The sequence below is a fragment of the Stegastes partitus genome, unplaced genomic scaffold, assembly GCF_000690725.1.
Source record: "Stegastes partitus isolate 25-593 unplaced genomic scaffold, Stegastes_partitus-1.0.2 Scaffold298, whole genome shotgun sequence".
Lineage (NCBI taxonomy): Eukaryota > Metazoa > Chordata > Actinopteri > Pomacentridae > Stegastes > Stegastes partitus.
This window is the reverse complement of record NW_007578029.1, coordinates 519,965-547,784: the sequence shown is the minus strand read 5'-3', so window position 1 is coordinate 547,784 and position 27,820 is coordinate 519,965. Positions and strand designations below refer to the sequence as shown.

General features: G+C 44.0%; 1 protein-coding gene across 1 annotated transcript; it reads left to right on the top strand.

Annotated features, from left to right (window-relative positions):
• Positions 1-5,277: 5,277 nt before the first annotated feature.
• Positions 5,278-20,435, top strand: rnd3a (Rho family GTPase 3a). The gene is made up of 5 exons (XM_008283146.1): positions 5,278-5,600; positions 5,797-5,884; positions 15,177-15,286; positions 17,111-17,245; positions 17,468-20,435. Exons 1-5 carry the CDS (start codon positions 5,451-5,453, stop codon positions 17,714-17,716), a joined length of 732 nt encoding a protein of 243 aa, XP_008281368.1. The 5' UTR covers positions 5,278-5,450; the 3' UTR covers positions 17,717-20,435.
• Positions 20,436-27,820: the final 7,385 nt, after the last annotated feature.

The window sequence follows — 27,820 nt, the reverse complement described above, 5'->3', positions numbered from 1 at the left end:
TAACCATCGAGGAAACCCCTCTCAGACCGAAACAAGCGCCTGTTTGCCCCGGCAGTAAATGTCAGCGCGCCGCTGATTGAATGCACGTCGACAGAGATAACTGTGGGGCAGCGTGCTGTCAGGGCAGAGGCACAGAGACCCAGTGACCCAGACTCGTCACACACCTCCAGCGCTGCCGGCGAGAACCAAACCGCTCCAGACCTGGCTCCCACTCAAACCGCTCCTTACTCACCCTTAATCATTGCTGCGACCTGTTTTCAACATGCGATCGCCAAACGTTTCTGGAAATCGTTGCAGCAACGCGGCAAATCCCCCGGATTCAGGAGAACGGGAAGAGCGTTTGACCCGCGCTTGAACCGCAGTGACGAGTGTTTGCAGAGTTTTATTAGTGGAAAGTACAGTGTTGCTGCTCGGAGGTATTTTCAGGATGAATAATTGAGAATATTTACAGCTGCAAAAATATCTGTTCCTGATTTAATGTTCGCGAGCGCTGTGGTTTTTTTTATTTGCCAACAAGCAAAAAATGCTTCAAAAATCCTGCAAGGTAGACATGTGCTGACCTAGTTGTGCAATAAAGCATTATGTAGACCAAGGTCGTCTAGTGTTTATCTAAAACATTATACACGCTTCCAGATTTAATAATCATCGTGCACTAATTGAAATGCTCAGTTTGTCATTATTTTTGCTGCAGAAAGATTCAGTCTGTTTGTGTCCACAGCTGTCACAAACATCCAGAGAGCTCACAGGCATCCATCACTCCTCTGAAGAGTCTCCGCTGCCTGTCACATATATTTTATTATATGTGTCAGGCAGTGAAGGATGCTAGTAGGTAGCTGCATATGTGGCGCAGGGATCCCCGACGGGAGCAAACACAGGGCTGGAGCTTATTGATGTTTCAGTCAAGGATACCTCAAGATCAGCCTTGAAACGCGGCTCATGCGCCTCAACTTTGCTTTTTTCCTCCGGTGAAAAAGACGCCGACTGAAAATCAAAACGTAAACGTGTAAAGGTCACCGAAAATTAGTTCCGAGTCGCCCTCATGGAAATGTACAAGATCCGCGGGATGTTGACAGCACCATGTGACCACAAACAGGTGGTACCCTCATTTCTATTCCGGGAACCGTGTACAGCGTTTAGGCTACTGTACCAGTCTGCCAACTCGATTAACAGAAAGACCCAGTTTACTGTATCGCACGTCCTTCGGGGTCCGTTTTTGTCATTTATCTCAGCGAGTGTCGTGCTTGGTGACATTCACAGGGAAAGGAAATAAACAGGCAGAGGCGAGGCAGCGGTTTGTATACAGAGACACAACACGGTGGCTCTTTGCACATGTATACCTTCACTGAGGTGTGTTGATCGTGTTGTGTGAGGATTTCGAAATGCTCCTGAATGCATCCATCTCGGTTTACCTTTAAGATGTTTCTGCATAATGTCGGTCTGCACACTCTCACTCTGGCCCAAATGTGTGGCTGCACCCAAGTGTGATTGGCAACGCTGCAGGCTATAGCAGACTGCAGCACACACACACACACACACACACACAGTCAGCCAGACAGCCTGAATAAAACTGCAGAAGGGCACCGGGGCACAGTGTGTAAACAACTCAGCTAATGTGGTTTTGTTCACCGTCTCCTGTGCTGTGGCCCTTTCAATCTCTGCAGGCTTGGATTTATTTAGACACAGAGGAGGAGGGTAAACAGTCGAGCTGGGGAGTCCACATAAATACAAAAATGACTGCTTTGCAAAAACCAGGCAGGTGAAATCTCCATAATCTTTTGATTGCGACTGAATTTGAATGAGGTCAAATGCATATGGTACGGAGACGGCAGCCAAGTAGCAGCAGCAGAGCTCCAGTGTTCAGAATCCCCCCACCGCCGCCGCCGTCCCGTCTCTCCTGGCAGCGTCCTGGAGGCAGAGCTCCCACACAACAGACGGGACTCCCACCACACAGCCTGCAGGGTGGAGCTGTCTCACTGTCAAAACGCTGCCAGCAACTCCAAGAGTCCAATCGCTGTGTCGCAGAGGGGCGAGCTGATGCACGGCGCTGATGTTTTCCCATTTTGGTGGAAATTAGCAACGATGGCGCGTTGGCGACGGAGGTAGCCCGGAGGCTGAGAGACGAGGCCTCGAGACCAGAAGGGTTCCTGTTCGCACTCTGGAAAAAAAACTGAAAAATGTGAACGCGGTGCATTATCAATCCCGCGGGGAAATTTAGTTTCCATTTTCTCTGTCTTCTCATAAGAATGTGGATGAAAGCTAATGTGTTTTCTCTGGCTGCGCTCGCCACAATAAGCGCACGTATTGCTCACAGATAATGAGGGGAATCCTCTGTGGAAGCCGCTAATGCTGCTCACTGGAAATAGGCAGCATCTGGTACTGGATCCACTGGTTTATTATTTTTTCATGTGGCAGCGAGTTCAGCCGAAGTTCTTCACTTGGAAGTGTTGAGAGGAAGGTGTGCAGAACATAAAGAATAATAACGAGGCTTTGCTATGTGACGGCCTTCGCGAGCCTTTATCGAGCAGAAACAAAAGCTCTTCTGTAAAACAAAATTACGCATTGTGTAGGAGATACAGCACAATATATCATTTGTAAGCACTGCAGCTAAATCACACAAGTAAGAATTTATTTTACTACTCATTAGTCAAGCAAGGACTGACTTGAGTATTCCCTCACTGTTCACTGTTTTATTTTAGTCCTGACTAGTTGAATATTAATTACAGTATTTGTTATGTCCAGTGGTTAAAGGTTAATTGTGTTTTCCTCAAGTAATCTAATAAAGCTGCGCGAACAGTACAAAGCCGTACGATAACATTTAAATGTCAAATCATTACATCTAAGTTGAACAGTGGAGTTTTTGCACTTATGCCACGTAAACAACAATTTAGATTTAATATATGAGAAATTCCAGAGAACCTATAAGCTGCCATATTCTGGTCTCTGCAGGAGGGATGTGTGAAGGTGTTTTATTGAAATGCTTGGCCCGGTCATAGTTTTCACTCTTTTCCTTCTTTAGAAATGATTCTGGCAGCGTGCTCTGGATCGTTATTCCTCTTTTGCCAAGTTTCTCCAGTCTGGGAGTCGTCTTGTCAGCCTGTAGTTTTGCTTTATATCGCTGAGATTTATGGCGCCATCCATAAACGTCGTCCCCTCAACACCTTTTGTACTCGTGCAGCTCCCGCCTTCATGCTTCACTGTCAGGACTTTGCGTTCACTGTGGTGGTTCTGGCCCGGTTCATGCCAAACATGCTGTACTCCGTCTGACCCGGACAAGTTTACGTGGATCTCATCTGACCAAAAGAATGTTCTCCAACATTCATCAGGCGTCTTTTGTGGCAAAGTTTCATCTTGTAGTTTTGTACCAAACACCAAGCGAGGGTGTTTTTTTTGGATAGAGTTTCACGTTATGCAATGTTCTCTGAGCTGTCACAGAAACGTTCATTTTCATTGATAAACGCTTTGCCAAGTATGAAGCACTCGTCCGTCTGGTATTCAGAGGTAGATTGTGTAAGTAGTGTAGCAGAGGATGACCACTGTGGCTTAGATCAGTGCTACTATAGCTTCATCTATACCTCCTGTGTTTTCACTGACTTGGTGGTCTTCTTGTATCATTTTCTATCTCACACATGCAGAAACTGAGAAGGTTCTGGTGTTCTCAGTCATTTTATAACCATGTTCATGTAGTCCGGTGTGTTCAGTTATATTTCACTAATCACAGGTTTACGAACTTTTGTGTCGTTCATCATTTTCACTTTTGTTGTGCTGAATTTCTAGCTTAGGGCCTGAATTTGTAATTAAGTCTTTCTAAATTATTTGTTTTTGATTTTTTTTTTTTTTATAGGGATGCTACAAGTTTCAAGGGTTCAATATTATTGTTGAATAATATCACTGAATAATATATTATTGAATTTATTGCACTTTTCAAAGTCCAAGTTATAAAGTTTTAAGCTGCATTAGGGCTTACTTTGCACAAACCTTTTAGCTAAATGCTAACTGTAGCTAGCAGTTCCATCTTGTTGTGAGCAAATGAGGCTAATATAAGCTAATGTACACTTGCTAACTGTACACATGTTGAAGCAGGGGTGGTCACATTTTCTATAAATATAGTAAAATATAAAAACACACAAATGAAAGCCTCAAGTGTCTGACTTTGAAGGGAAACAGCTTTAATTGAGCTACAATTCCATGTTGGCGGCCATTTCGCAAGTGTAGCTTGTTTAAGTGCTAATTTTACCACTGTTTTTGTTTCATAACTTTTTTACTAAAAACAGAAAAGTAGAATTAGTGCTGACTATAAAGTTTAAGGCTAAATTAGGGCTTACTTTGCACAAATCTTTTCGCTCAATGCTAGCTGTAGCTAGCAAATCCATTTTGTTGAAAGCAAATGAGGCTAATATAAGCTAATGTACACTTGCTAACTGTACACATGTTGAAGGTGGGGCGATCCTGCCCCAAATATTATTTTTTTTTTACATTTTCATAAATATAGTAAAAGATAAAAATGTACCAATGAAAGCCTTAAGTGCCTGACTCTGAAGGTTTAATTGAGCGACATGTTAGCGGCCATTTTGCAGGTGTAGCTAGTTTAAGTGCTAATCTTGCTTTTTTTTTTTTTGCCACTGTTTTTGTTTCATAACTTTTTTTTTTAAAACAGAAAAGTAAAATTAGTGCTGATTATAAAGTTTAAGGCTAAATGAGGGCTTACTTTGCACTAATCTTTTTTGCTAAATGCTAACTGTAGCTAGCAATTCCATCTACTATAAGCTAATATATACTTGCTAACTGTACACATGTGGAAGCTGGGACGTTCTTGCCCCAAATATGTATATTTACATTTTTGTAAATATAGTAAAAGATAAAAATGTACTAATGAAAGCTTTGGGTGCCTGACTTTGACGGTTTAATTGAGCTACATGTTGGCGGCCATTTTGCAGGTGTTGCTAGCTTAAGTGCTAATTTTGCTTCTTTTTTTTGCCACTGTTTTTGTTTCATTATTTTTTTTATTTTTTTTTTAACAGAAAATTCAGTGCTGAAAGTACCACTACTTTATTTAGTTTTGTGTCTCTTGTTTTTTTTAAATTTATTTTTATTTTATTTGACACAAGCTGCGGCCCTTGTGTCGTCCAAACGGGGGCGCCATGATGGAGGACGGGCCCTGCAGGCTGCTGTGTGGAGGCTCGCAGGAGGAGGAGGAGGGCCGAGCCTCTCGAGCAGAGCCGCTGCCATTGGCTCCTGCCACGTTATAAATACAAGCAAATGGCATTTACCGGCTCAGAGCAGGCGGAGACACCGGAGGAGGCAGCGGGCAGGAGCGCAGGCAGGCAGGCAGGGAGAGGACACACCGCATCTGTCGCTTGTGGGGTTTTTTCTTTTTCTATTTTTTTTTCTTACACCTCGACGACTCCAGGGATTGGACTCATTTTTTCCCTATTTCATCCCGACTGAAATCAATGAAGGAGAGACGCTCGTGTCAGAAGTTATCTCTGAAATCCAGCATGGATCCCAGTCAGAGTGTGAAGTGTAAGATCGTGGTGGTGGGGGACAGCCAGTGCGGGAAGACTGCGCTGCTTCACGTGTTCGCCAAGGACTGCTTCCCGGAGGTGAGAGGCTGCTGAAGGCTGCAGGCTGGAGGCTGATTAAACACACATGCACTGTGATAGGAAGGAAAAACACCAGTAACAGATCCAGTCATGATGCAGGACTGTCTTCCTCTAATGCATGTGTTAGTTGAGACATCAGCTGCAGGATAATTAATCTGCTTCATGTTGCTCATCAAACTTTCTCTCCTTCCTGCAGAGCTACGTCCCCACAGTGTTTGAAAACTACACGGCCAGTTTTGAAATCGACACGCAGAGGATTGAGCTCAGTTTGTGGGACACTTCAGGTAATTACGATTTTTCAGTTTCCAGCAGGTCACTGTGGGAAAAATGCTGATTAGATCCATGTGCTGCAGCTTTAAGGTTCTACCTCAACAAATTCTAAAGAGCATGTCTGCCTATTTTTTTGTTTTTTTTTTGTGAGTAATGAAATTAATCTGTGACCCATTTTAATCAATAAAGCCGGGTTAATCCTTGCTCATAGTCTGGGGTTGCTGCTCCTATACAAGCCAGACACATTTCCCCCCTCAGATTAGAACCGGCCTCACCTTTTACCTACATGCACACATTTTGGCATCCAGAGTGGATTTGATTTATGGATTCCCTCCCAGCTGAGCAAAAAGCAGAAACAGGAAACCCAACGACAGGCGCTCACATCCATACATCTGGTGAACACACTTTGGAAATTTATCCGACTTCCCCGTTTTTTTGTTCTTTTTTTGGGTGGGGGTGGAAAGTTGTGCAACACGAGTCCTGGCTCTCCAGCTTTTTTATCGCTTGTTTGTTGGACTTTGTGTTCGTAGCCTAAACCAGCTGTGTGTGTGTGTGTGTGTGTGTGCTTTTAAGTGTGTAAACAAACCCACTTTCCCATCCATCAATGCCCGAGCGGTGAATGGCACAGCAGCGAGGCGTGAGCGAGGCGTATGTTGCATGTGTGTGAGCATGTGTTGTGTGTGTGTGTGTGTGTGTGTGTGTGTGGGAGTGATGGGCGGTGACAAACCGACAGCCAGCTGTTGCGGGTCCTTGGCCTGGAATTCCTGAGCGATGTTTGGGGAACTTTCTCGTATGCAAAAAAAAAAAAAAAAAAAAAAGTTGGATCCTTTGACCTTCTCGCTGAGTTTCAGAGGGAATAAAAGTAACGGCATCAGCAGAAGAATCCTCGTTTTCAGGCCCAGAAACGCTACGAGCACAACCAATTTGAAATTCCTCGGCCCCTCCGGTTTGTGTGGAAAAGTGGGGAGGCGATGAAATGAAAGGCGGCCGGAGGAGTGAGAGTTTTGTTTTATTGCGCCGTGTTGGCCGGCCGCCTGGAGCCATTTTTCTTTTTCTCTCTGCTTCATAAAACAGAATAAAAGGGGGAGTCGGGGATGTGGTGGTGGTGGTGGTGGTGGTGGTGAGGAGGGGGAGCGTTTCCTATTAGATCAGTGAAGCCAGATACCCCCAACCCCCACCACACACACACACACCTAGTGACCGATTGATAGAGCTTTCGACTTGACTGGTCCTGTTTGTAGAGACACCCATCGGCCACGGACCAATCCCATTGATCCCTCGTCTCCTGAGGTGTGCTGGGGGGGAGGCAGGGGGGGCGGGAGGCACAAAAGCCCCGCCACAGGGATGAAGACAAACACCTCCTCCCCTTCCCCACAAACACACACCTCCGCACGCCGAGGTGGTCTTTGTTCTGCGGTGATGAGCGGCCTAATGAGCAGCCTGGTGTGTGAGTGTGTTTAAAAGGGAGGGTGATGGGAGTAATTCGGGTCATTAAGGTAAACGCCTGCCAGTTGCACAGCCCTCCATTTGGCCCCCACACCCTGCTCGTCTGTGGGCGAGGCCCGCCGGGGCAGAGGTGCCGCCTTTGATGCCTCTTTCAGGAGGAAGCGGTTTCTGTCTGCTTCGTCTGAATGAGCCGCAAAAGGTGTTTGTTTGGGAGTCAAACGGGAGGCGGAGGGCAAACAGAGCAGCCTGTGGATCAGCACCTGGCCGCCCGAGGCCTCGTCTCACTTTACAGGAGAGGAGTCGACACAAAAGCATCTCGGGAGCTTTAAATAGGTAATCCAAGGCAGGGCTGTAAATAGCTGCTTTTATTATTAGCAGTCGAGTTTTTAAAATGTCAGAAAACAAACGCCTCCCAGAGCTTTGATGGGGAGCGAGGTGGCGGGTACAGTTCTAGTGCTGAGAAACAGCAAGAAGCACCGAATCCTCACATTTAAGAAGCTAAACTTCCACTTTTTACACTTCCTTCTTCTTAATTTGGCTTTTAGCTTTTGTTTTTAGGGTGGCATTGTTTGATAAAGTTGTAAGTCTATACAGGGTTGTGTTTCAGTTGTATTCACTTTATAATAGCTAGCTGCTAAATGCTCTGCTGTGTTCATCACGTAGCCGCTAGCGTAGCCTGCTGGGCCATTTGCTGCGTTTTATCCCAACGTAGTCTTCAAACAAGTCAGTTTTATTCGTTGACAACATATGCCGTCTCACAGGGCTTAACGTGGTAAAGTATAGAAACACATTTAAACAGAGAACCCAACAAGTCCCTCTGAGCAAAACAGCTGCTTGTTGCATCTGAAGCTAAACATTAAAGCTGCAGGAGATCAGCCCGAAACAATGAGCTGAAAGATGCTAAAGTAGATCTGACTCTGTGTAGGTTTGTTCCTACATCGTTTATATTAAAACATCAACGAAAGCAGCTTTAAAACCGCTGCCGTTTAATTCCTCGCCAATCAACTAATCGTTTCCGTGCTAATCTCGCGCTCGTAGAAGATTGATTTAAACAGATTTTGTTGAAATATTCCTGATATACTTATTGTAGGAAGCGGCTCAGTGTTTTTCTCACTTCCAGCCTGGAATGTTTGCTCCGACTCTCTCAGGCAACTTCCCCAAAGTTAGAACAAATAAAAGCTTCAGTATCAGAAGAAAACACGAGAACCACAGGCATTTTCAAACCAAGGACTCCCGACGAGACACGTGTTCGAGCCCGAGGAGCTCATTTGACAATATTTATCTCTGGGAACCTTGTGGGGAAAATGTGTTTTTGTTTAGTGAGCACATTAAAAGTTGACCCACTTTGAGGAACATCTGAGTTGAAATGGAAGAAGTCTGGCCGTCCAGGATGATCGCGCTTCACTCTGTGGTTTCTGGGGCTCGTCGCATGTGCTGCTTCCCATGTAACGCCGGACAGCTTAGCTTACTGGGCGCTCGCTAAGCTCCTCCGACAATCGCACCGTGCCCCCCTCCCTCATTCTTCTGTCTGTGGCCATTGTTGCATTGGATCACATTTCTGGGCTCAGCGAATTGGAGCCGCATGTCTGGCATTCCTCAGACTAAAGGTTTCTACTTCCTCCTCTACAAAGACCCCTATTGTACCCGGCAGCCCCAGATCCTCGGCCGGAGAAAGAGAAGTGGCGAGGATCACTAAAGCCCTACCTCGTTTCCAGGGAGGAGGAGGTGGAGGAGGAGGAGGGGGGAAATTGAATCACGGTGGAATTTGCCGACCGGTAGTGGGGCGGTGATAGGGCGCGAGTGAGGGGAGATTAATAGACATCCTGTGTGCTAATGCAATGGAAGGACTTTGTGTGTGTGATGTTACACCTGACATTAAAAACCCGTGTCCGGTCTTCACACCGAGCGCTCTGCATTCTTGGCCGTGGACTTGTACATGTGTCCTGCCGGCGCCGCTCACAAACGTGACCGTCCCGCATGTGTTTCACCCGCTGCCAGTTTGAACGTCCATGTCAAACTTGAATCACACTTGGCTCACGCTGTGTTGTTGTTGTTGTTGTGTGTCATTCGGTGCACCTCCACAGCTCACACCAGGGAAATTTAGTGCAGGTTAAACTGGAAAGTTTTCAGCCTCATTTTGTAAGTGATAAATCTGCTTTTTTTACGACAGGAGCTAAATCATAAGTGAAGTGCAGACTTTTAAGACAAAGCAAACCAAGGCAGGACGTTTGTAGTGTATGTGGAGGTAGTGAAGCTTCTCAGGCCGACAGTGTTGCGTTGTATTGTGTTAAGTATCAGAAAACACATCACAGCTTACTGTATTGTAGTGTATCAAATAGTATCGTGACATATTGTTGTGTGTTATAACTGATTGCATTGTAACATCAAATTATCGCAACATATCATAACATATCGAAGTGTATCACAAAGTACTGCAATGTGTCGTAACTCGGGATGCACGATATATCAGCGCCCACATCGGTATCGGCCGATATTAGCGTTTGTTCCGATATATCGGTATCGGCCTGATGAACAAATGTAGCCAATTTGAAAAACCGCCGATTGTCTAACGTTAGCGCCTTCGTCTCTACGTTCTCTACGTTTGATATTGCTGCTATTTCACCGATGTTTTTACTTAAATGGTTCTGGACTTAAATATGTTTGTTACACAATAAAGAAGACTATGTGGTCTAATCTGGGCTTCTTTTGAATCGCTCTCACGTTCTCGCAGTGCTTACTTATGCTAATTTTTTGGTGTGAACAAAAATTAGACATCGGTAACATCGGTTATCGGCGATATCAGAAATCTTGATATCGATATCGGCCAGATTAATATCGTGCATAGCTAGTCGTAACGCATCGTAATGTTGTGATATAATCTAAGTATCATAATGTCGTGACATACTGTAGCATGTTGTCACATATCGTAACACATTGTAGTGTATTGTAATGTATCGTATTGAAACAAAGTGTATTATATCATGTTTCATGTACGACATTTTAACTTATCCAACCATATCCTAGCATCATTTGTCGTTATCATCGGTTATCGGCGATATCAGAAATCCTAATATCGGTATCGGCCAGAAATTTTAATATCGTGCATCGCTAGCGCGTCATAATGTCACGATGTAATCTAAGTATCATAATGTGTCATGACATACTGTAACAGATTGTCACGTATCGTAATGTAGTGTATTGTAATGTATCGTATCATATTTTAACTTATCCAACCATATGCTAACACCATTCATCACACCCCAACACACATAACCTTAAACATTGCCATAACACTGTCTCCAACCACACTGAGTAATAAAATGTCGTACCATAACACGTGTTATTGTTCCATAGCGTGTTTTGTGTTGTACCATATCTCGTGTAGTATCGTGTCTTATCACATTGGGATAAATTGTGCGTCACATCTCGCTGTGTGTGTGTTATCACTCTGGATGTCGTTTTAACCTGATACCTGTTTAGATCCCACACGGTACGATTGCAGTGTTTACAGCATCAGATATCCCCGTAACCACAGCAACTACCTCAGATATTGGTGGAGGTTACTCCAGTTTAAATCGCTCTTTGTCCTCCGTTTGCGTCGCCCGGCTGGCGAGGGGAGGTTATATATTTAAACCGGCTGGCGCAGGATTGCTCGACGTGCCTGTCGCCGTTTTGCTGTTTCCACAGGTGTCCCCCGAAGGCTCCAACGCCTCTCCACACACACACACTCACACACATGCTGCACACAACAGCCTTCAGCGGCGCTCTGCTCAGCTATGTTAGCTATGCAGTAAATCAGCAGGCCTGCAGACCTGTTGCCGTACCTCCAGACTGTCAGCCGCAGCTGGCTTACCTCAGGTCTGCTCTGTTTGTGTGAGATAAAGTGAATTTCCATGTCAGAAAGCCATTACTGTGTAAAGTGGGATGTGTTGAACATCATGGAATATTTTAGAGCTTTAATCCAGACGGGCAACATCAGGAGACTTTTTTTTAATGGCGGAAAGCAGAGAACATCTGGGAATTTGAATAATGAGTCACATTACATGAAAAGCGCAGAATGTGTTTTCCAACTCGTTTCATGTATATTCATTGCGTTAAGTGGTGCTTTTTTTTATTCCAGCTGTTGTGGAAATGAGCCTTAAAGAGATTCTACACAGTCATGGAAAAATGTTGAGCATGTCGTCAGGACCACAGTGGAAGTTTGCTGGCGTTACGCTGCATCCGCCGGCGTCGCATCGGTTTTCTGTGACACTAGAGAGGGCATGTTTAGGAGGAGGCAGAGGGGCTGTTGAAGGGAGGACAGGGTGTGTGTGTCTTTCCTTCCAGATTTAGAGATCCTGTGGGAGAACAATGACAGGAGCTAATTAGATGACAGTCACCAGGTCTTTGTGTGTGTCGCTGTGGGATTTCCTCTTATCTTTCCGCCTGGCAGGAGGATGACCTCAAAGCAGAGGTTGGTCTCGGATGCAGGTCTATCCCAGAACGTCCTCTATTCACAGCCTACGCCGCACCAACATTTTGATCCGCTCGCTTTTCTCGGTCATGATGCGCAGCTTGAAGAGGTTTGCGAACATGTGGCGGCTATAAATACTTTAATCTCCAGGTAGATTCACAGGAATATGTGCAGACGTATCAACAATGAGCCCTCACACCCTGCGCCTCAGATGTGTTGATAAAAAAACAAGCAAATTCATTGTGAAATGTCAACTGGCTCTACAGCTTACGCTTTCAGTCACAGGGTCTTATTTTTCCAATGATTTGTTCCAGGCAGCGAGGGATGAGGGAAAAAAAACCCTTCAAACAATGCGATGTGGTCGTGATTGATTGTGAGACAGCCATGAAAAATGGGAAATAAATTCTTGTGGGGGATCCCGCATTCCTCCTCGCCTTGCATTTCCTGAGCTCCGTCGATGGTAGCTGCTCAGCGTCTGGCCTTTATGTTTAGGTGGTGTCACCTATTGGACAGCTTTAAAGATTCTCGGGGAGCGAGTGGAAAATAACCAGCCGGCGCGCTCCCATCTGAAATGCATTACGTTTGTAATTTGCTCTGTGTAGTTCCTGGCATCCACACTTCACTGACTCACAGTTTTTTGAAATGATAATAACCATTAAGACACAGAAATTAGCTGCATCCTGAGTGAACCCTGCATGTGAACATTTAGAGAAATGATACTGTGGAATGCGAAGCTCGAGCCAAGAGCGCCGATGTGACTTCAGATGTCCTGAAACCCATCATGTCCCGTCACTAAAAGCCCCCGTCACCCAATGTTCTGGGAAAATCTAGAGGAGAGCCAAAACCTTCAGCAGGCGTCGCATTTTTACCTTTTATACGATGTTTAAAGACCCCCTCTGGTGAAAATGGAGTTTTATTTTTACCCTGTTGACATGGCCATATGGTGTTTTGTTGTTTTGTTTTGTTTCTTCATGGTGGATCATATTCACCTTGAAACTGGAGTGTCATGGAAAACTTAAGGAACCTGCAAGGTGGTGCTTTCAATATCGACATTCTTATACAGAATCAGATTCTGATCAATGGCCAGAGAGGGATTTTAACACTTACTCCATTAGTTAGCTAAACTACAAAGCTAATATGTTGCCTGTTAGCGTGTAAATGTGCATGACAAATTTACTTCCCTATACTTTGGTAATTCGAATAACTTTTCCAGGTCATTTAAACTTTAACAGTTCTTGCTAGCTTGGTTGCTGCTGAAAACAAAATTCAAAAATAAGTCTGCAAACAATAGCCATGTTTCCATTTTAGAAATATCACATCAGAAAACGGTAATGGAAACAACAATATTTGGAAAATAACATCTCGGATTTCACAAAAAAGCGTTTTGCGCTCATTTGAGGTGGTTTGTGGCCTTGTTTGACAATGAGCTAACATGCTACATGGGAGATTAAACTATATTTTCAAATAAGTTCTGACATAACAAACATTTAACTCACGAATCTAATAGACTGCCTGACATGTCCGATACCAGCTGACATGACAGAACAATTCCAACTTTCCTGATTGAAAACAATTCCTGAAGACTTACCTCAATTTTTGTTTGTCGTATACAGCTAGCGTATTGTTAGCTTCTTTTTTGTCGTCGTGGTTTTTGGGGGGAGGGTGCGATAGCCTACAAGCCTAATTTGTGCTTTCTTGCTCAAATGTTTGCTTCAAATTCTCGTAACGATTATATAGAAACACAGCTAGCTTAGCATTAGCATGGCTGTTATTTTACAACCACAAACAGCATTTAAGTACTGATGGCTAGCAGATACTAAAATAAAATAAGAAAATCTTTTGTATACATTTAAACACCACTGTCTTTTTCCCCATTATTTTGGATTTGTGGATATTCAGAGTTGGGTAACAACTGCTCATGTTGGTCTGGAAAACTTTTAGCTAGCATTAGCTCGCTTTAGCTAACTTCTAGCGCAGCAGCCAAAAAGGAGAAAGAAAGAAGCTTATTTAGATGATATCTGCTGTCTTTTCAGAACAACTTATTAGTAGATAAGTGTCCCCTTTCAATGCAATTAGAATAATAATTTAAGTTTTTTTAGGTATTATAGTAATGTAGCTGCTATGGCAGAACGTGAGGTTTTCTACGAGGAGCTGCGTTTCTTTAACAGAACTATTTGTATGTATAATGTCTAGTTTGTAAGAACTTGCTAAACTATTGTTTTAATACACCGCTCCTACAATCCGTCTTTTACCTGTATAAAGGTTTTAATGTGTAGTTTATGTTGAAGCTATTAGCGAGTCTTTAATTATTAGATTGTTATTTAGATGGTGTTACCTCCCACCCAGCCTCAGCTCAAACACATGGACGCTGATGGACATAAACATGCACACATCTCTATTGTGCAAGACCCCGGCCTGGATGGAGAGTTTTAAAACGGTCTCTCCAAACCCAGACTGTTTAGATTAGGAACACCAGCTCTGCGAGTGAGCGTGCACGTGACCGTGCATTCCTGCCTTCTCTCTGCAGCAGTGTTTAGAGAGGACCTCCCAAGGGAACCTTTCAGTTACCAAAAACAAAATTCTCCAGATTCTTGGCAGCCGGTTGTGTGTGGTCACCTCTTGCTTGTCATGTGATCTTGACTCACCTTGACACGACGCCGCCTCCCCCCCCTCACCTCCTCCCCCCTCTGCTCTGGAGATGTTTCAGTCTGGCAGCGAGATGGGCGTCTCCTCGCACATGGTTTCCATTTGAGGAGGGAGTCATTTCCCCACTCTGAAGTTCTCTGTTTCTCCAGAGAACATTATTTTTTTTCACAAGTAATCTTGTCGTAGTCAGCACATTTTTCTACTGATGCGGCATTATTTGTTTTTCTTGCCTGGTTGCTATGGATTAGGGCCGAGCTGCAATCATGTCATATGAGAATAACTGTCAGAAATGTTTAAGAGTTCAAAGAGATAATTTGGCTTTTTTTTTTTAATGCATTAAAGAATCCTTGCTTGAGGTTTTTCTGTACATTCGGTCGCCGTCCCTCACTTGAATGCTGGTATTTCCTTTTGTGTGAAGCCAGTGTTCTGCTCGTCTGATGAGTTTTAGGTCTTCCAGGAAAGAAAGAACCTTCCTCTAACCGGGTCCTAAATGGGAAGATCTGTGTTAATCAGATTTGTGATCCAATTCTCTGTTCTGAAGCACTGATAGCAGGTTTTGCTGGAGTCCCTGGAGCTGGATCCCTGTTTAGATTATCCAAAAATAGCAAAACTGTAAATTGAATCAGGGAAACGTCTCAGCCTCAGCTGGCCACCTGTTCTCTGGGAGCAGACAAAGTTCCTTGCACGGTCATGAATAGAGCAGCTTGGGGTTTTTTTGGTAACAGCTTGTGAATGTACTTTTGTGTCTTCCTTTGTTTCAGGATCTCCGTACTACGACAACGTCAGGCCCCTCTCCTATCCAGACTCCGACGCCGTCCTCATCTGTTTCGACATCAGCCGCCCTGAAACACTCGACAGCGTTCTGAAAAAGGTACGTCGCTCCTCACCGAGACGTTGGTTCACGAAGCAGATCTTTGATAAGCTCAGTAGAAGTCATTCTTTGCTTTAAAGTCTGCTCACTTTGATTCAGTTTGATCTGCTAACAAAGGTTGCATTTAAATAGATCAAAAGTTAAAGTCTCCAGTCAGGAGGCCTGTTTGGGGTCTCGGTCACGTCAGATCTTGTGATGTGAAGTTGTAAAGCTGCAGTGTGACTGGAAGGTCGCTGGGTTAAATCCCCAGAGCGGTTGGAACGAGGAAGTACTGCTGAACCGCCAGCTGCTCACATGGAGCTGCTCGGCGGTTAACATCCGATGACTTCCTTCGGCTGACTCCCGCATGTCCGAGCGTACAGCGAACGTACAGACAGCATCAGTCATCTGACCGGTGGACAGATTTGATGGCTCTCGGAAACGGGTTGCTAAAAATATTAAAACCATTGTCTGTCCTGCAGTAAAAAGCACCTGGCATGTGCTCTTATTTTGCAATTCACGTCCTGTTTGTTAGCTGTCCACAAAACCAGACACATTTGCAAAGTCAGTGGTGAAATTAGATCAAATCTTTGTGAAGCTGAGGGCTGGGTGGTTTGGGCGAAAACCAAACAGTTCAATCTTTCACAACTTTCCATGTCTGTGTTCACTGTCTCCATCCAATAAAGACTAAAATGCCAATAAAGTAATAAAACATGTTTACATCCAACCCATGATGGACTAAACTGAAATTAAAACCATCGGTCCCAAATTTGGTCCTGGTCACCAGGAAGACCCATGAGGACCTGTTGGACACAACAATAATTACCCACCATGTGGAAGGTGTGAGGGGTTTCCAAAGCTCATCCAAGCCTCCGACATCCCCTCTGATGGAGCACACCGTTGGTTTTAATGCTTCCCTCTGCATCAGGGCCATCTTCGATAATTGAGGTCATGGGTCGAGGTCCAGCAAGACTCCAGGTCCTATTTATGTGGCTTAATAAAAGTCAAATATACGGACTCTTATCTGCAGAATGTAATTTCCCCCCAAGGTCTCGAACTGGTAAATAATGATAAAATCAGCGTTGTCAATGGTTCTGGCTTTCCTGGCAGCCCTATTTGAGGTGTGTGTGTACAATCACACTCCGGCTGACGTCAGGCTTTGAACAATTACGTTGCCTCATTTGGAAAATCATAAATGAATCAGAGTAATTAGGAACCAGCTGATCAGGTCGCTGCAACACAAATCGTTCCACAAAAGCTCTACTGATTAAACTGTTCCACCGTTTAGAGCTTGTGTTCTGAGACAATGAGCGTCCACTTTACGTTTAGCTTCCTTTCAGGCTTTTAGTCAAGTGATGTTTGCGCAGACGCACTTTAAAAGACGACTTCCTCTTCAGATGTCAATGAACTTGATCCCCTGACCAGCCAGCCAGCCAGCCAGCCAGCCCTGAGGCACTTTAGCCTCAGAGTAAAGCCCCCAGAGAAATACCATTGATCACAGAGCATTTATTGTTGTCAGGGAGGAAACATGGGGATTATTTGTAGTTCCTTCAAAGCATGAGGGGCTCCAGGAAGTGGCAGCTTTAACCTTTCTACTTAACGGGTAGTTGTGGGGGGGTAGAGGGACTCGTGGGATTTCTTGTTGGTTTGTTGTGGCCGACAGGCATGTTTGCATTTTAACAAATATTTGAACGCTGTCAGAGTAAACTCATCAATTTTAAATACAAAGCTTTATATTGGGGCTTTTGGGAATCGAGCTAATGGACCGGTGCTGATGGATAATGTCTGAATGGACTGAGAGGATCCATAGTTCACCTGATTGAGGGTTTTCGTCTGTCTCCACAGTGGAAAGGAGAGATCCAGGAGTTCTGTCCCAACACCAAGATGCTGCTGGTCGGCTGTAAATCAGACCTGCGCACTGATCTGAGCACGCTGGTGGAGCTGTCCAACCACCGACAGACGCCGGTCTCATACGACCAGGTACGCAGATCAGCAGCGACATTTAACCGCTGAACATGTGTGAAACGTGCTGTAATCTGGTGAATAGCTGCTCATTGTACTCTGCTTTAAGCCATTTTTAATTGATCCCTTAGAGTGAAAATGCTGCCGTCATTGTTGACGCTGGCACTTGAAAAACAGAAAGTCTTAACCTCTTGCTAGCCTGCCGTTCCCGTGACCATGTTTGGCCTGTTCCCTCCTCAGGGCTCCAGCATGGCCAAGCAGATCTCGGCGCCCTACATCGAGTGCTCGGCTCAGCAGTCGGAGAACAGCGTCAGAGACATTTTCCACGTGGCCACGTTGGCCTGCATCAACAAAAACAACAAAAATGTGAAGCGCAGCAAGGCCGCCCGCGCCAACAAGAGGATTTCACACATGCCCGGTCGGCCCGACCTGGCGGCCGTGGCCTCGGACCTCCGGAAGGACAAAGCCAAAAGTTGCTCAGTCATGTGACTGATGGGACTGAGGAGGACAGAGCACAGAGCAAGCAGGACGCTACGGGGCGACGCTCTCTCCTGCATGCTAAAGACCCCGCATTTGTCTGGAAACGGGGTTTATAAGCTTCAATTCATGTACATGTTACTGGAATACTCTGCACCAATGCAAACTCAATGCGTAGTAGCGTCCCGATCGATGTGGCCCCCCACCCCCCACCCCACCAGACCAGGAAGCTATCCGTCAGCGGGCTACCTGCTCGGGGAAGTGACTGCTTCCTCTGGGAGGACAGAGCGGATGTAGTCAAGGCTTTCCTCACCAACAGGAAATGAGCAGCAGAAGTGATGTCATTGGGAGATGCTCATTTGTAACAGAGGGTTTTAAGAACATGTGATCTTTTTGAACGAGAGCCAAAGCCAGCGATGGGGGGGCGGGGGTTTGCTGCCTGGGAGGAAAAGGAGGAGCTGCTGTTGTTTGTGCTGGATCAAAGACTTTTTGCTGGGAGGGCTTCTTCAACAACTCGTCACTGTGGCTTGGAACTGATTCACTCTCACCCCTGCTCCTGTTCCTGTTCGTCTGTGTGCAGAGGAGGCTGCGAGACGAGTTTCTTCAGAACCCCGACGCTGTGTGTGTCCCCCCAACGTCTCTGATATGTTGTCGGTATAATGTGAAGTCATTGGTGTGTAACTGCGTCATTGTTTTATTTTAGCTTCATCCCGATGACATCCGGCTTTGAACAGCTGATCTTAATCTAGTCGATCGTTCTGTCGCCTCAGCAGCTGTAGACACAGAATGACAGATTACAGTCGCTATTTTCCAAACTCAACGGTTCATGGACTCCATAAACAAGAAGGCGGAAAATTATGTTCAGCCTTTAGGGGTTGACTAACAGGCCTCAAGTCCAAATGGTGAACAAATGCTGTCTGTCCCAACATTTCCTCCCTGAATAGAAATGGCACATTTTAAAACCCTGTAATGGATTCTAAATGGGCCCAAGACCTTTTAGCTGACCAACACTCAGCAAGTGGAAATTTGACTAATTGTGTAAATGAGGACATCTTCTTGGCTGACGGCCTGTTTGAGCTGTGAATCACTGTTCCACGTCACTTTAAAGAGGGGAACGACGGTTAAAGCTTGTTTATTAGGCTCCGTAACATCAGAGCTCCTGACTTTGGCTTTTACCCGAAGTCGCACTGACTCTGCTGTTGTTGGGTTAAAAATCCTCATTAAGGTCCGGTCACACCAGCAGTGGTTTAAAGTGGTGGTACGTAGCAGTGAAATCAGTCTAGGCAAATGATATTTCAACAGTTTGGACCAATATGCACCCAATAGAGCTGCAACGATTAATCGGTTAGCTGTCGACTAAATTGAACTGTTTTGATAATCAGTTAACCAATTTTAAAGATCGTCTAAAATCAGATTGCAGCTACGTAAATGTGAATATTTTCCGGCGTTTCTCTTACTCTGTGACAGAAAACTGACTAAAAAGGCATTTATGGATATCGTGCTGGGTTTTTGGGAACCACAGGTCAAATTAATCAAGAAAATATCAACAGATTAGTCAACACTGAAAATAATAATTGGTTGCAGCCCTGTTAGCTAACTGTAAATGGTCTTTAAGAACAAAAAAAACACCAAAGGTGGAAGCTACGCTACATGTAGCCTGTTAGCTGTGTTGCTAGTTTTAATTTAACCTCCTCTGTGAGTGTAAATTGCCACACAAAAGAAGAAAAGTTTCCAGACAGTTATGAAACAGACTGCATTAGCCTCCTAGCTATGGCGCTACTGAGCTAGCTAACTTGCTAGCTTTTCAAACGCTTAGTTACTCTAATAAAAGAAAAAGTACACAGTTGGCAGAGGGAGTCGTGTAAATGGCATAATACAACAGAGAAACAGACATTTTATCCTTTTGTTAGCCATTTTAATTTGGTTAGCACAAGTAGCTAGCATGTTAACGGTTAGCTCAGCAGCTGCAGCAAGTTCCCACTTAAACCTGAATATTCGCCCTTGCAGATGCACAGCTGCAGACGCCACAGAGGTGTGATTAATATGCTGCTCTTCTAGTCCGTGGGAGTCCGCTTGAAGTACAGGCACAGTATTATTCCACGCACGCCGTCGTAGCATCGTAGCGTAGCATCTCCACCGATTCTCGCAGAGATGATGACATTTATGTAACACGGGCTCTCGTGTATTCATGAAACTGGAAAAGGCGACGCTCATCCGTCATCGCAGCGACTTCGCGGTACCACCTTCTGCAGTGACCAGACCTTAAGTCAAATTAGGTGATTGTATTTATTCCCCCCATTTCAATCTTATCGGGGCGTTTGAGTTCCCGGACCTCTGTGGCTCATTTAAAATTCAATGTGCTCCAATGTAAACAAAGAATAGGTGTCAATATGAAGATGAGACTTCCTCCCAAGCCCTGAGAAAACAATGTTTATGAATTGGTGTTATTTTCCTGGAACAACGGTGCGATTCAGAGGCTGTTTAAAGCACTGATGCACTTTTAATGTAACTTTCATCTTTACCAATTAGCTTGTTCAAATGCCACGGCTGTCACTTTTGGCAGCTCGGCGCCCCGACTCGTCATTTTCTAATCTGTCGTCCCCTCCCTGTGTACACAGCCATGTTTTCTTGAATGTTAATGTCACCTTCAAAATGTCTTTGCCAATGTTGTTGCCTCAATATTTATTGAATTATATATTTTCCCTTTAGAATAAATGCAAATGGAATTGAAGAGGAGTGTGTTTTCTGTTTATTGAGAGGACGTGGTTTGAGAAAAGGCGGTTAAATAAGCTTTTTTTTTCATTGAGGAGATCCCTGTAGGTTTGCTGATGGAGATACATGTAGCCTCAGGTTTAGACGATCCATCCTGGAACAAATTATAATTAATTCACACATGCAGACATGCCGAGGTTTGTTATTAATTGTTGTGAATGCTCGCTCTTTTTTTTTTAATATAGATTTCCAGCAGATTTGATGCCTCGTGGCACATTGCTGCCTCCATTGGAATCGTCAGTGGACAAACCTTAATGCATCTATGGGACAAACCCATTCTTCCCCCTGTGAGAAGCAGCAATGTGCCGCGAGGCATCAAGTCTGCTGGAAATCCATACAGAGGAGAAGAGCGAGATGACTGCATCCTCGACAAAGAGCATCACAAACGGCACTGCTTGGGGTCACGGTTCTGTCTATGTTTGTAGATATTATTCATCCCCTTGCATTAAAGAAAAGGCAAAATTCACATTAGTCACTCAAATAACTAGAAACTGAAAAAAGTAATAATAAATAAAAATTTGCTAAATTATAATTTCGTGAAATAAGATGTTGCTTTTGAATTTTGGTCGAAAAAAAAAAAAACGTCCCGGCCACTCAAAGGGTTGTTCAACAAAATATTAGTTTATGGGTCCCATCATGCTTGTTTTTTTTTTTTGTAATATTTCAGTTGAACCACAATTCAAAAGCAATGTCAGGATTTTTCTTAAATTTTTATTTATTATAAATTTTGTCAACTTATTTCGGGGACAGATGTTTTCTTCCTTCTTTAATGGGAGGCTATGAACACATCTGAGGACGACTGTATATTTATATATATATATATATCCTGTCAACTGGTTTGATTTCCCACGATTCTGCGGGAAGTTTTCTCCGTAAACAAGCAGCAACAAACAGAACAGAAAAGATGCTGCACGAATGGGGTCTTTGTTTTGTTATTGCTTGTTTTCTGAGATAACTTCGAGCAGAATTGTGGGAAATCAGACGGTTCTACAGGGTGTATATATGTACAAATAACACCAAGTCAGTTATTTTTAGTTGCAGACTAATAGTATGAGAAAATAACTGAAAGAAAAACAAGTGGCACGTTGTTCTGACGAGCATCTCAGTGGCTCGATTATTATTTCTATAAGGTTTACTTCTATCAGAGAGTTTAATGTGGCTGCGAGGCCACGCTTATTATTCTGTCTCTCGTGTACACACTCCAGTTGTTTCCATCATAAACCAGAGGGATCTTGTGTAAACACAGACAATCAGATTTGCTTCCAACAAAAATCTGATGTGGACGTCAGCACCTGTGGTGGAAACAACTTGAATCCAGACACAGAAACGTGACAGCTTTCTGGATGCGACTGTCTTTGTACCGTTTTCAGGTGGACGTCTCTCTAAAAATACACCAGAACGTTTCACACAGCAGCTAATGAGGCTGTTCGCAAGAAAAAGGGAAATGTCAGTTTCCTCATTTGAAGCAGGCAAAGTTTCTCCAGAATAAACTCCCCCTTTTTTTTTTCAGACAAACTTCAGAAGAATCAGTCGACTGTTTAACATTAAATGCACAAAAGGCGGCTTTGCTATTAAATCTATGCTAATTCTAATCTGGAGCTATTAGAGATTATATGTGTCTGACCTCAGATAAGACATATACGAGCCATTCACAGGGATTCAAATGAGCATTGTGTCCACTTTTACTTATCTGGATGAAATCCCGCATAAGGCTGCTTATTTCCTGATCTGCAGACAAAGCCATGCAGCGGAAACGCAAAGGTGGTTGTTAACGTTGGTTTGCTCTCTGGAACAGCCAAGCTTTACTTGTGCAGTAAACAGAAGTAGCCGAGTCTTTCAGAAACCATAAATATTACCTGCTTTTCCAGTGGATTTCTACGTGTGTGGTGTGTAAACTTTAGTTTTGACCTCAATCACACTGTTTAGGGTGGACAGTAATCTTTTATTGACCCACTTAAAGAGAGACGAAATGTAAGCGTGCGACGGGAAGAATTACTGAAATTCTGCACAAGCCGGACGCTGTTCCTCGTACGAAGACAAGCGACTGGAGTGTTTATCTGGAGTCATCACCAAAGAAACACGATTAAAACATCATAAAGAACGACATCAAAACGCTTAAAACAAACGACAGAATTTTGCGCATTTAAAGACCGAGATCGCTCCCGGTTTAGTTCAGATGTGCTGATTGGGATCTGACTAATCAAAGAGAAAACTATGGTAATTAGGTTCTGATGAGGAATTGTCATTTAACTGTTAAGTTGTGTGAATTTCAAAGGGGAAGATTATAAATACAAATAGGATTGATTAGAATGTTAAACGAGATGTTAACAGCTTCACGATTAAGTCGTTCATTTATCCCCTGAAAACTCATCTCTGTCTATCAAAATATATATATTTATATGTATGTGTTTGTTTTCAATGACAGTAATGTTTTCATACCTTAAATAGATGTAACACCACTCGCTGCACCTCGAGCACACCAGCTCGCCTACGACTCTGCTCAAACACTGTACACTACACAAGGACGAGATGTTCAGCCATATGTGTTTGAACCTAAAACGATACAGGAAGCCCCGCCCCCGCAAGATGATTGGTTCCTTGTGTTTGTTACATACGAAACTCTAAAAGTCTGAATCCGCGTTTTTGAGACTGCTATCGGTACACTGCAGTCTCACAGAAGAAAACGTCTTCTGTGGTGTTGACTGCTTATTTTGCTTATGATGTGTATCAAAAAAACACCATAGAAATGTTAACAAGGTAGAAAACTCTCCATATGTCGCCCTAAATGCTGCACAACAGCAGTAAAATGCTGCTTCGTTAGCCATAGCGCCATGCTAGCTCATCACATCAGTGTCTAATTTGATGCAGAATAAGCAAATCAAACCACTTACTTTCATCCAAAACGCTAAAAGATTAGAGTTTAATTTTTAGGCTGAGAACAAAACGTTAGCTTCAAACATTTGAACAAAGTGCCGAGCTGTAGTGGAATCACCCAACAGGTTAGATGTACATCAACATGTAAAAATAACTGGAAAAAAATGACTTTAGTGCATTAAAATAGTTCAGCATTTACTCATCCGTGCGTCTCAGCGTGAGAACAGCGTCTCCCGTCTGACAAAAACAAGTCGGACTCGAGTCCTTGACTGACTTGACATCGTATTGAAAAGCAGGTTTTGTAGCAGCTAAATGGAACAAAACATTCTGTGTGAGTCAGCCTGCGTCGTCGCGTCTGCTTGTAAAGCTACAGTATCGCTGGGAGCAGACGGGGCTGTGCAGGCCGTGGTGAATTCCCCGAGGCCGCCGAGCATGCAAACTGCTTTCCCTCACACAGCGAGCCCATACATCACGCAGTGACTTCATCACATGCACAGGACCGAGATCTATTAGATCGTCAAGGGAAAGAAAACAGGCCTGTCAGGTGAAAGAAATAAAATAAAGAATGCCGGCGATGAGAGACGCACAACTGGGCTCCTTATGGCTGCATGCATGAAAGATTTTTCCAATAAAATGCATTAATATTGTATATAAGTAACCTCTGCAGGGTTTTATCAGTCATGTCTCATCGGGGGCTGACGTAGTGTAGGTCCTACAAAGGATAAACTGAAGCCTTTGTTCAGCTTATCTCCTGCATGGATGTCTGTAATGAAGGCTTGTAAAGGAACCACAGTGGGTCATTTGAACACTTTTTGGGGCTAAACAAACAAGACAGATGTGATGAAGTGAGATTTACAGATGAACCCAGAGACGTGTTTGTTCTAATGTAAGATAAGCAGCTTCTGGTAACTTCATACACAAAGAAGTTTCAATCTTCTCCTCTGAAACTCTTCATAAAGGCACATTTTTTACACACTGTTCTCTCTCGTACTGTTACAGTGACATTTCACACGGCAGCTATAATAAGGTTCTGGTGTCAGTCCCGCAGTTTTCAAAGAGCAAACTCCTCTTTGTACGGCGAGGTTCGCCTTTTTTATTCCACAGACTCACATGGGAGTAGTCTGTTGTGCGACGTGTAAATCATCTCACACTTTCTCCACCCAAAGCGTAGCCTCATTAAACCAGAACGCGAAGACGTCTCGAGCAAAAGTTTGGGTTTGACTTTAGCGGAGACAGTTTTTGATTCCATGAGGCCTTTCATAGTCACACAGGAGCCTCCACATATATATAATATACATACACTGCAGGATGTTTGTGCATTAAACTACATCCAAATGTTTACGTTTATAAATGTTATTTAATTAATAGAATTCTGAGGTTAGTATTATTGGGTAAAACTTTAGATTTAGAAGAATCCCATCATGCATCTCTTCAAACATTAACATTGTATGAGAGTAATGCACTGACGGCAGACAAGAGACAGGAATGCACCAGACGGAGGTAGGGTGGAGGAAAAAGGAAACCACAGACTGCATTACAACACATATCACTGAGCAACTCCTGAAGCATTATTCATTATGTGAAGAAATCCGTGTGTCCCAGCGAGCGTCTGTTGTTTTATGTACTGCACACCTCAACACACTTCACTCGCCGCCGCCGCAGACTGACACTGACCTACACAAAGAACACATTTAACCCTAATTCTACTGGGTCCGGATTGTAGCCTGACCCAGATAATGTAATAGGTAAGGAATCCCAGTAAAGCAGAGCTCTGAGCACAGCTCTGGACCTCCACGCTCCCTCTGGGCGGACTGAGCTGGCAGAAAATCAGCCTTCAGCACGTCCGCAGTCCACCCTGTCCTGTACAGTACGGGTCCCACAAGGCCTCATTTTACACAGACGTGTTGTATAAATATGGGAGGTGAGGTGAGCTAATCCGCTGATTGCAGATGTGCTGCAAGTAATTTCCACCGTTCCCAAGCTCGTGGTCCTATAGCGTGCAGCTGTGTTGTAGGTTTAGCATGTCAGCAGCACGGCTCTTTGGACGAGTGTTTTTTACATTTATCAAGTTGATCATCTTGGAATTTGATGCACACATTCATGTAGTTTAAACTTTTTTAGTGTTTAGCTCAATGTAGGGATCCTTAGATGAGGATCAGGGACGATAAAGGCAACGTTTAACCAATCAGTATGAGCAAGAACCTCAAAATCCTGTCCTTTGGTTACTTCCAATGTCACACACGTGTTGTAAGTTTGTATGATGGAACTCAATATGCAGCAGCGCAGCTTTAATTTGTCATATTTGCTGACAAAACTGCAGATGTATAAAATGAGATGTGCCCCTAGATTGCTGGAACAACGTCCTAATTGTTTACAACCTGATTGAGTATGAATGCACTGGCTGGATGGGATGAGTACGGCGGCCGACGGGGGCAAATGATGTACAAACGAGCTGCATATACTTGAGCTTGTTGCATGAAAAGAAATAAGAAAACGCTGCATGTCCAGTCACATGACAGAAGTGCCCCAGGCCTCTAGGGGCAGTAGTGAGCTCTTCACCTGAGAGACAGACAACGGTGAGCGAGACAAGTAGTTGAGGAGAAAAGCTTCATGAAGAGGTAAGTGTTCTCTTGTCTGCATGGATAAACATAAATAACAGAGAAAGCCAGGAGTTAAACGCCACTTCAGCACCCATAGAATCACAGAGACTGAAAAGCTAAAGACCTTAGAGGCCTGTGGCACTTCTGTTGCAGTGTTTTCTTTTTGCATTTGTTTCCATTGATGCAGTGTGTCCGTATATTTCCTTTTGCAGCACGTTTGTATGTTTGCAGCATTTTCTTTTTGCAGCCTGTTTTTGTTTATGCACGTCATTTGCCCCGTCGGCCACCATAGATCAGGCCTCACAGAATGCTTTGGTCATGTTGCCCCTTTACAGGCCAAACTGCCACACTGCTCCCTGCTTGCCAACACAGACATGTTCATCTTGTCTGATTGCAACTAAACAGTCTCACCTGGTGGCGCAAACATGTGCTGGAGCTAATCTACGATACTTAAAGAAGATCGTATAACGTATTGGTATATACGAAATAATAAATTTCCTGGATTTGCTCGTGGATTAATCGTAGCAACTGCTTGAGTTCCTTGAAGACGTTCCACCTCTCATACAAGAGGCTTCATCAGCTCTGACTGACTAGTTGGGAGATCCAGATATCCTTAAGGAGCCATTAACACCTGAGTGTCGTCGTGTTGTCTGCGTCTCAGGTTGAAGCGTAGATGATTCCTGTCGTCTGCAAGTTTTCTGGAAATTCTTCTGCACCAGTTAAGGGACGTTCTTCCCAAAGTGTGTAGCCAGATGTCTGTGATGATTCTCAGTCCTCCAGGTCATGGTTGTTCTCGTGGATGAATCGTAGCCGATCATCTTTGAGGAACTCAAGCAAGTCCAATTGCTACGATTAATCCACGAGAACAACCACGACCTGGAGGACTGAGAATCTTCACAGACCTACTTGAATATGATTGGAGGCAAAAAAAACAAAAACAAAACATGATTGTGACATCCCTACGTACTATAGACCTACTTAGTGACTCCTGTAGTGCTAATTGGCCAATGCTAACATGCTAAGCTAAGGTGCTAAGCATGGTAAACGTTGTTCCTGTCAAGCACCAGCCACTTAACTCTGTCACTGTGAGCTCGCTGATGTTAGCGTTTAACTCAGAGCACCACTTAGCATTGCCTCACACAGCCGCTAGCAGGGCTGCAGCTTTATGGTGCTGTTTAATATAAAACTCTCAGTGACAAATAGACTGACACAGTCGTGACTCACACACACACACACACACACACACACACTGAGGTGGCATTTATGTGTGAGAAATGTGACAAGCAGCCACTCCTATCTGGCTCATTGAAAAGGTTGAGCTGCATTGTAGCCTTTGGCAGCTCGCTTCCAAAAGGCAGAAATTGTGCGAAGAAAAGAGATTAGAGAATCTCGTCGTCATATTCTTTTGTTTACACCTGCCTCCCGCTCCGTTAATCTGACAGGTGACAAACTGGGTGCTTTGAAACGTAGCTGGAAGCGGTTCCACTTTCTACAGGATGCTGTTCTTCGTTGGACATTTTTCTTACTTTTGCAGCACAAAAAGCTCAAGTTTTAGTCGATTCGATTGCTGATTTGATTTTGGACCGAACCGTCTGAAGAGTGTTTTAACCATCACTCTGGGTTTCCTGCATATAGTTTTGATGAATTGTTTTAATATGAAGCCAGAGACCCCGTTCCCACTCTCCACTGCAAAACAGAACAAATGTCTCGATCCGTCAGCGCTAACAGGCTTAGAGGGAGAAGGACACTATTCATCACCGTCGCTGCAGGACCAAAGCAGCTTCTTTTTTCATCTTGATTAAGAAATAAAATTGCCCGGATGAACTGCTTTGGCAAAAGCAACAACTCGATTGAGCAGCAGCGATGATCT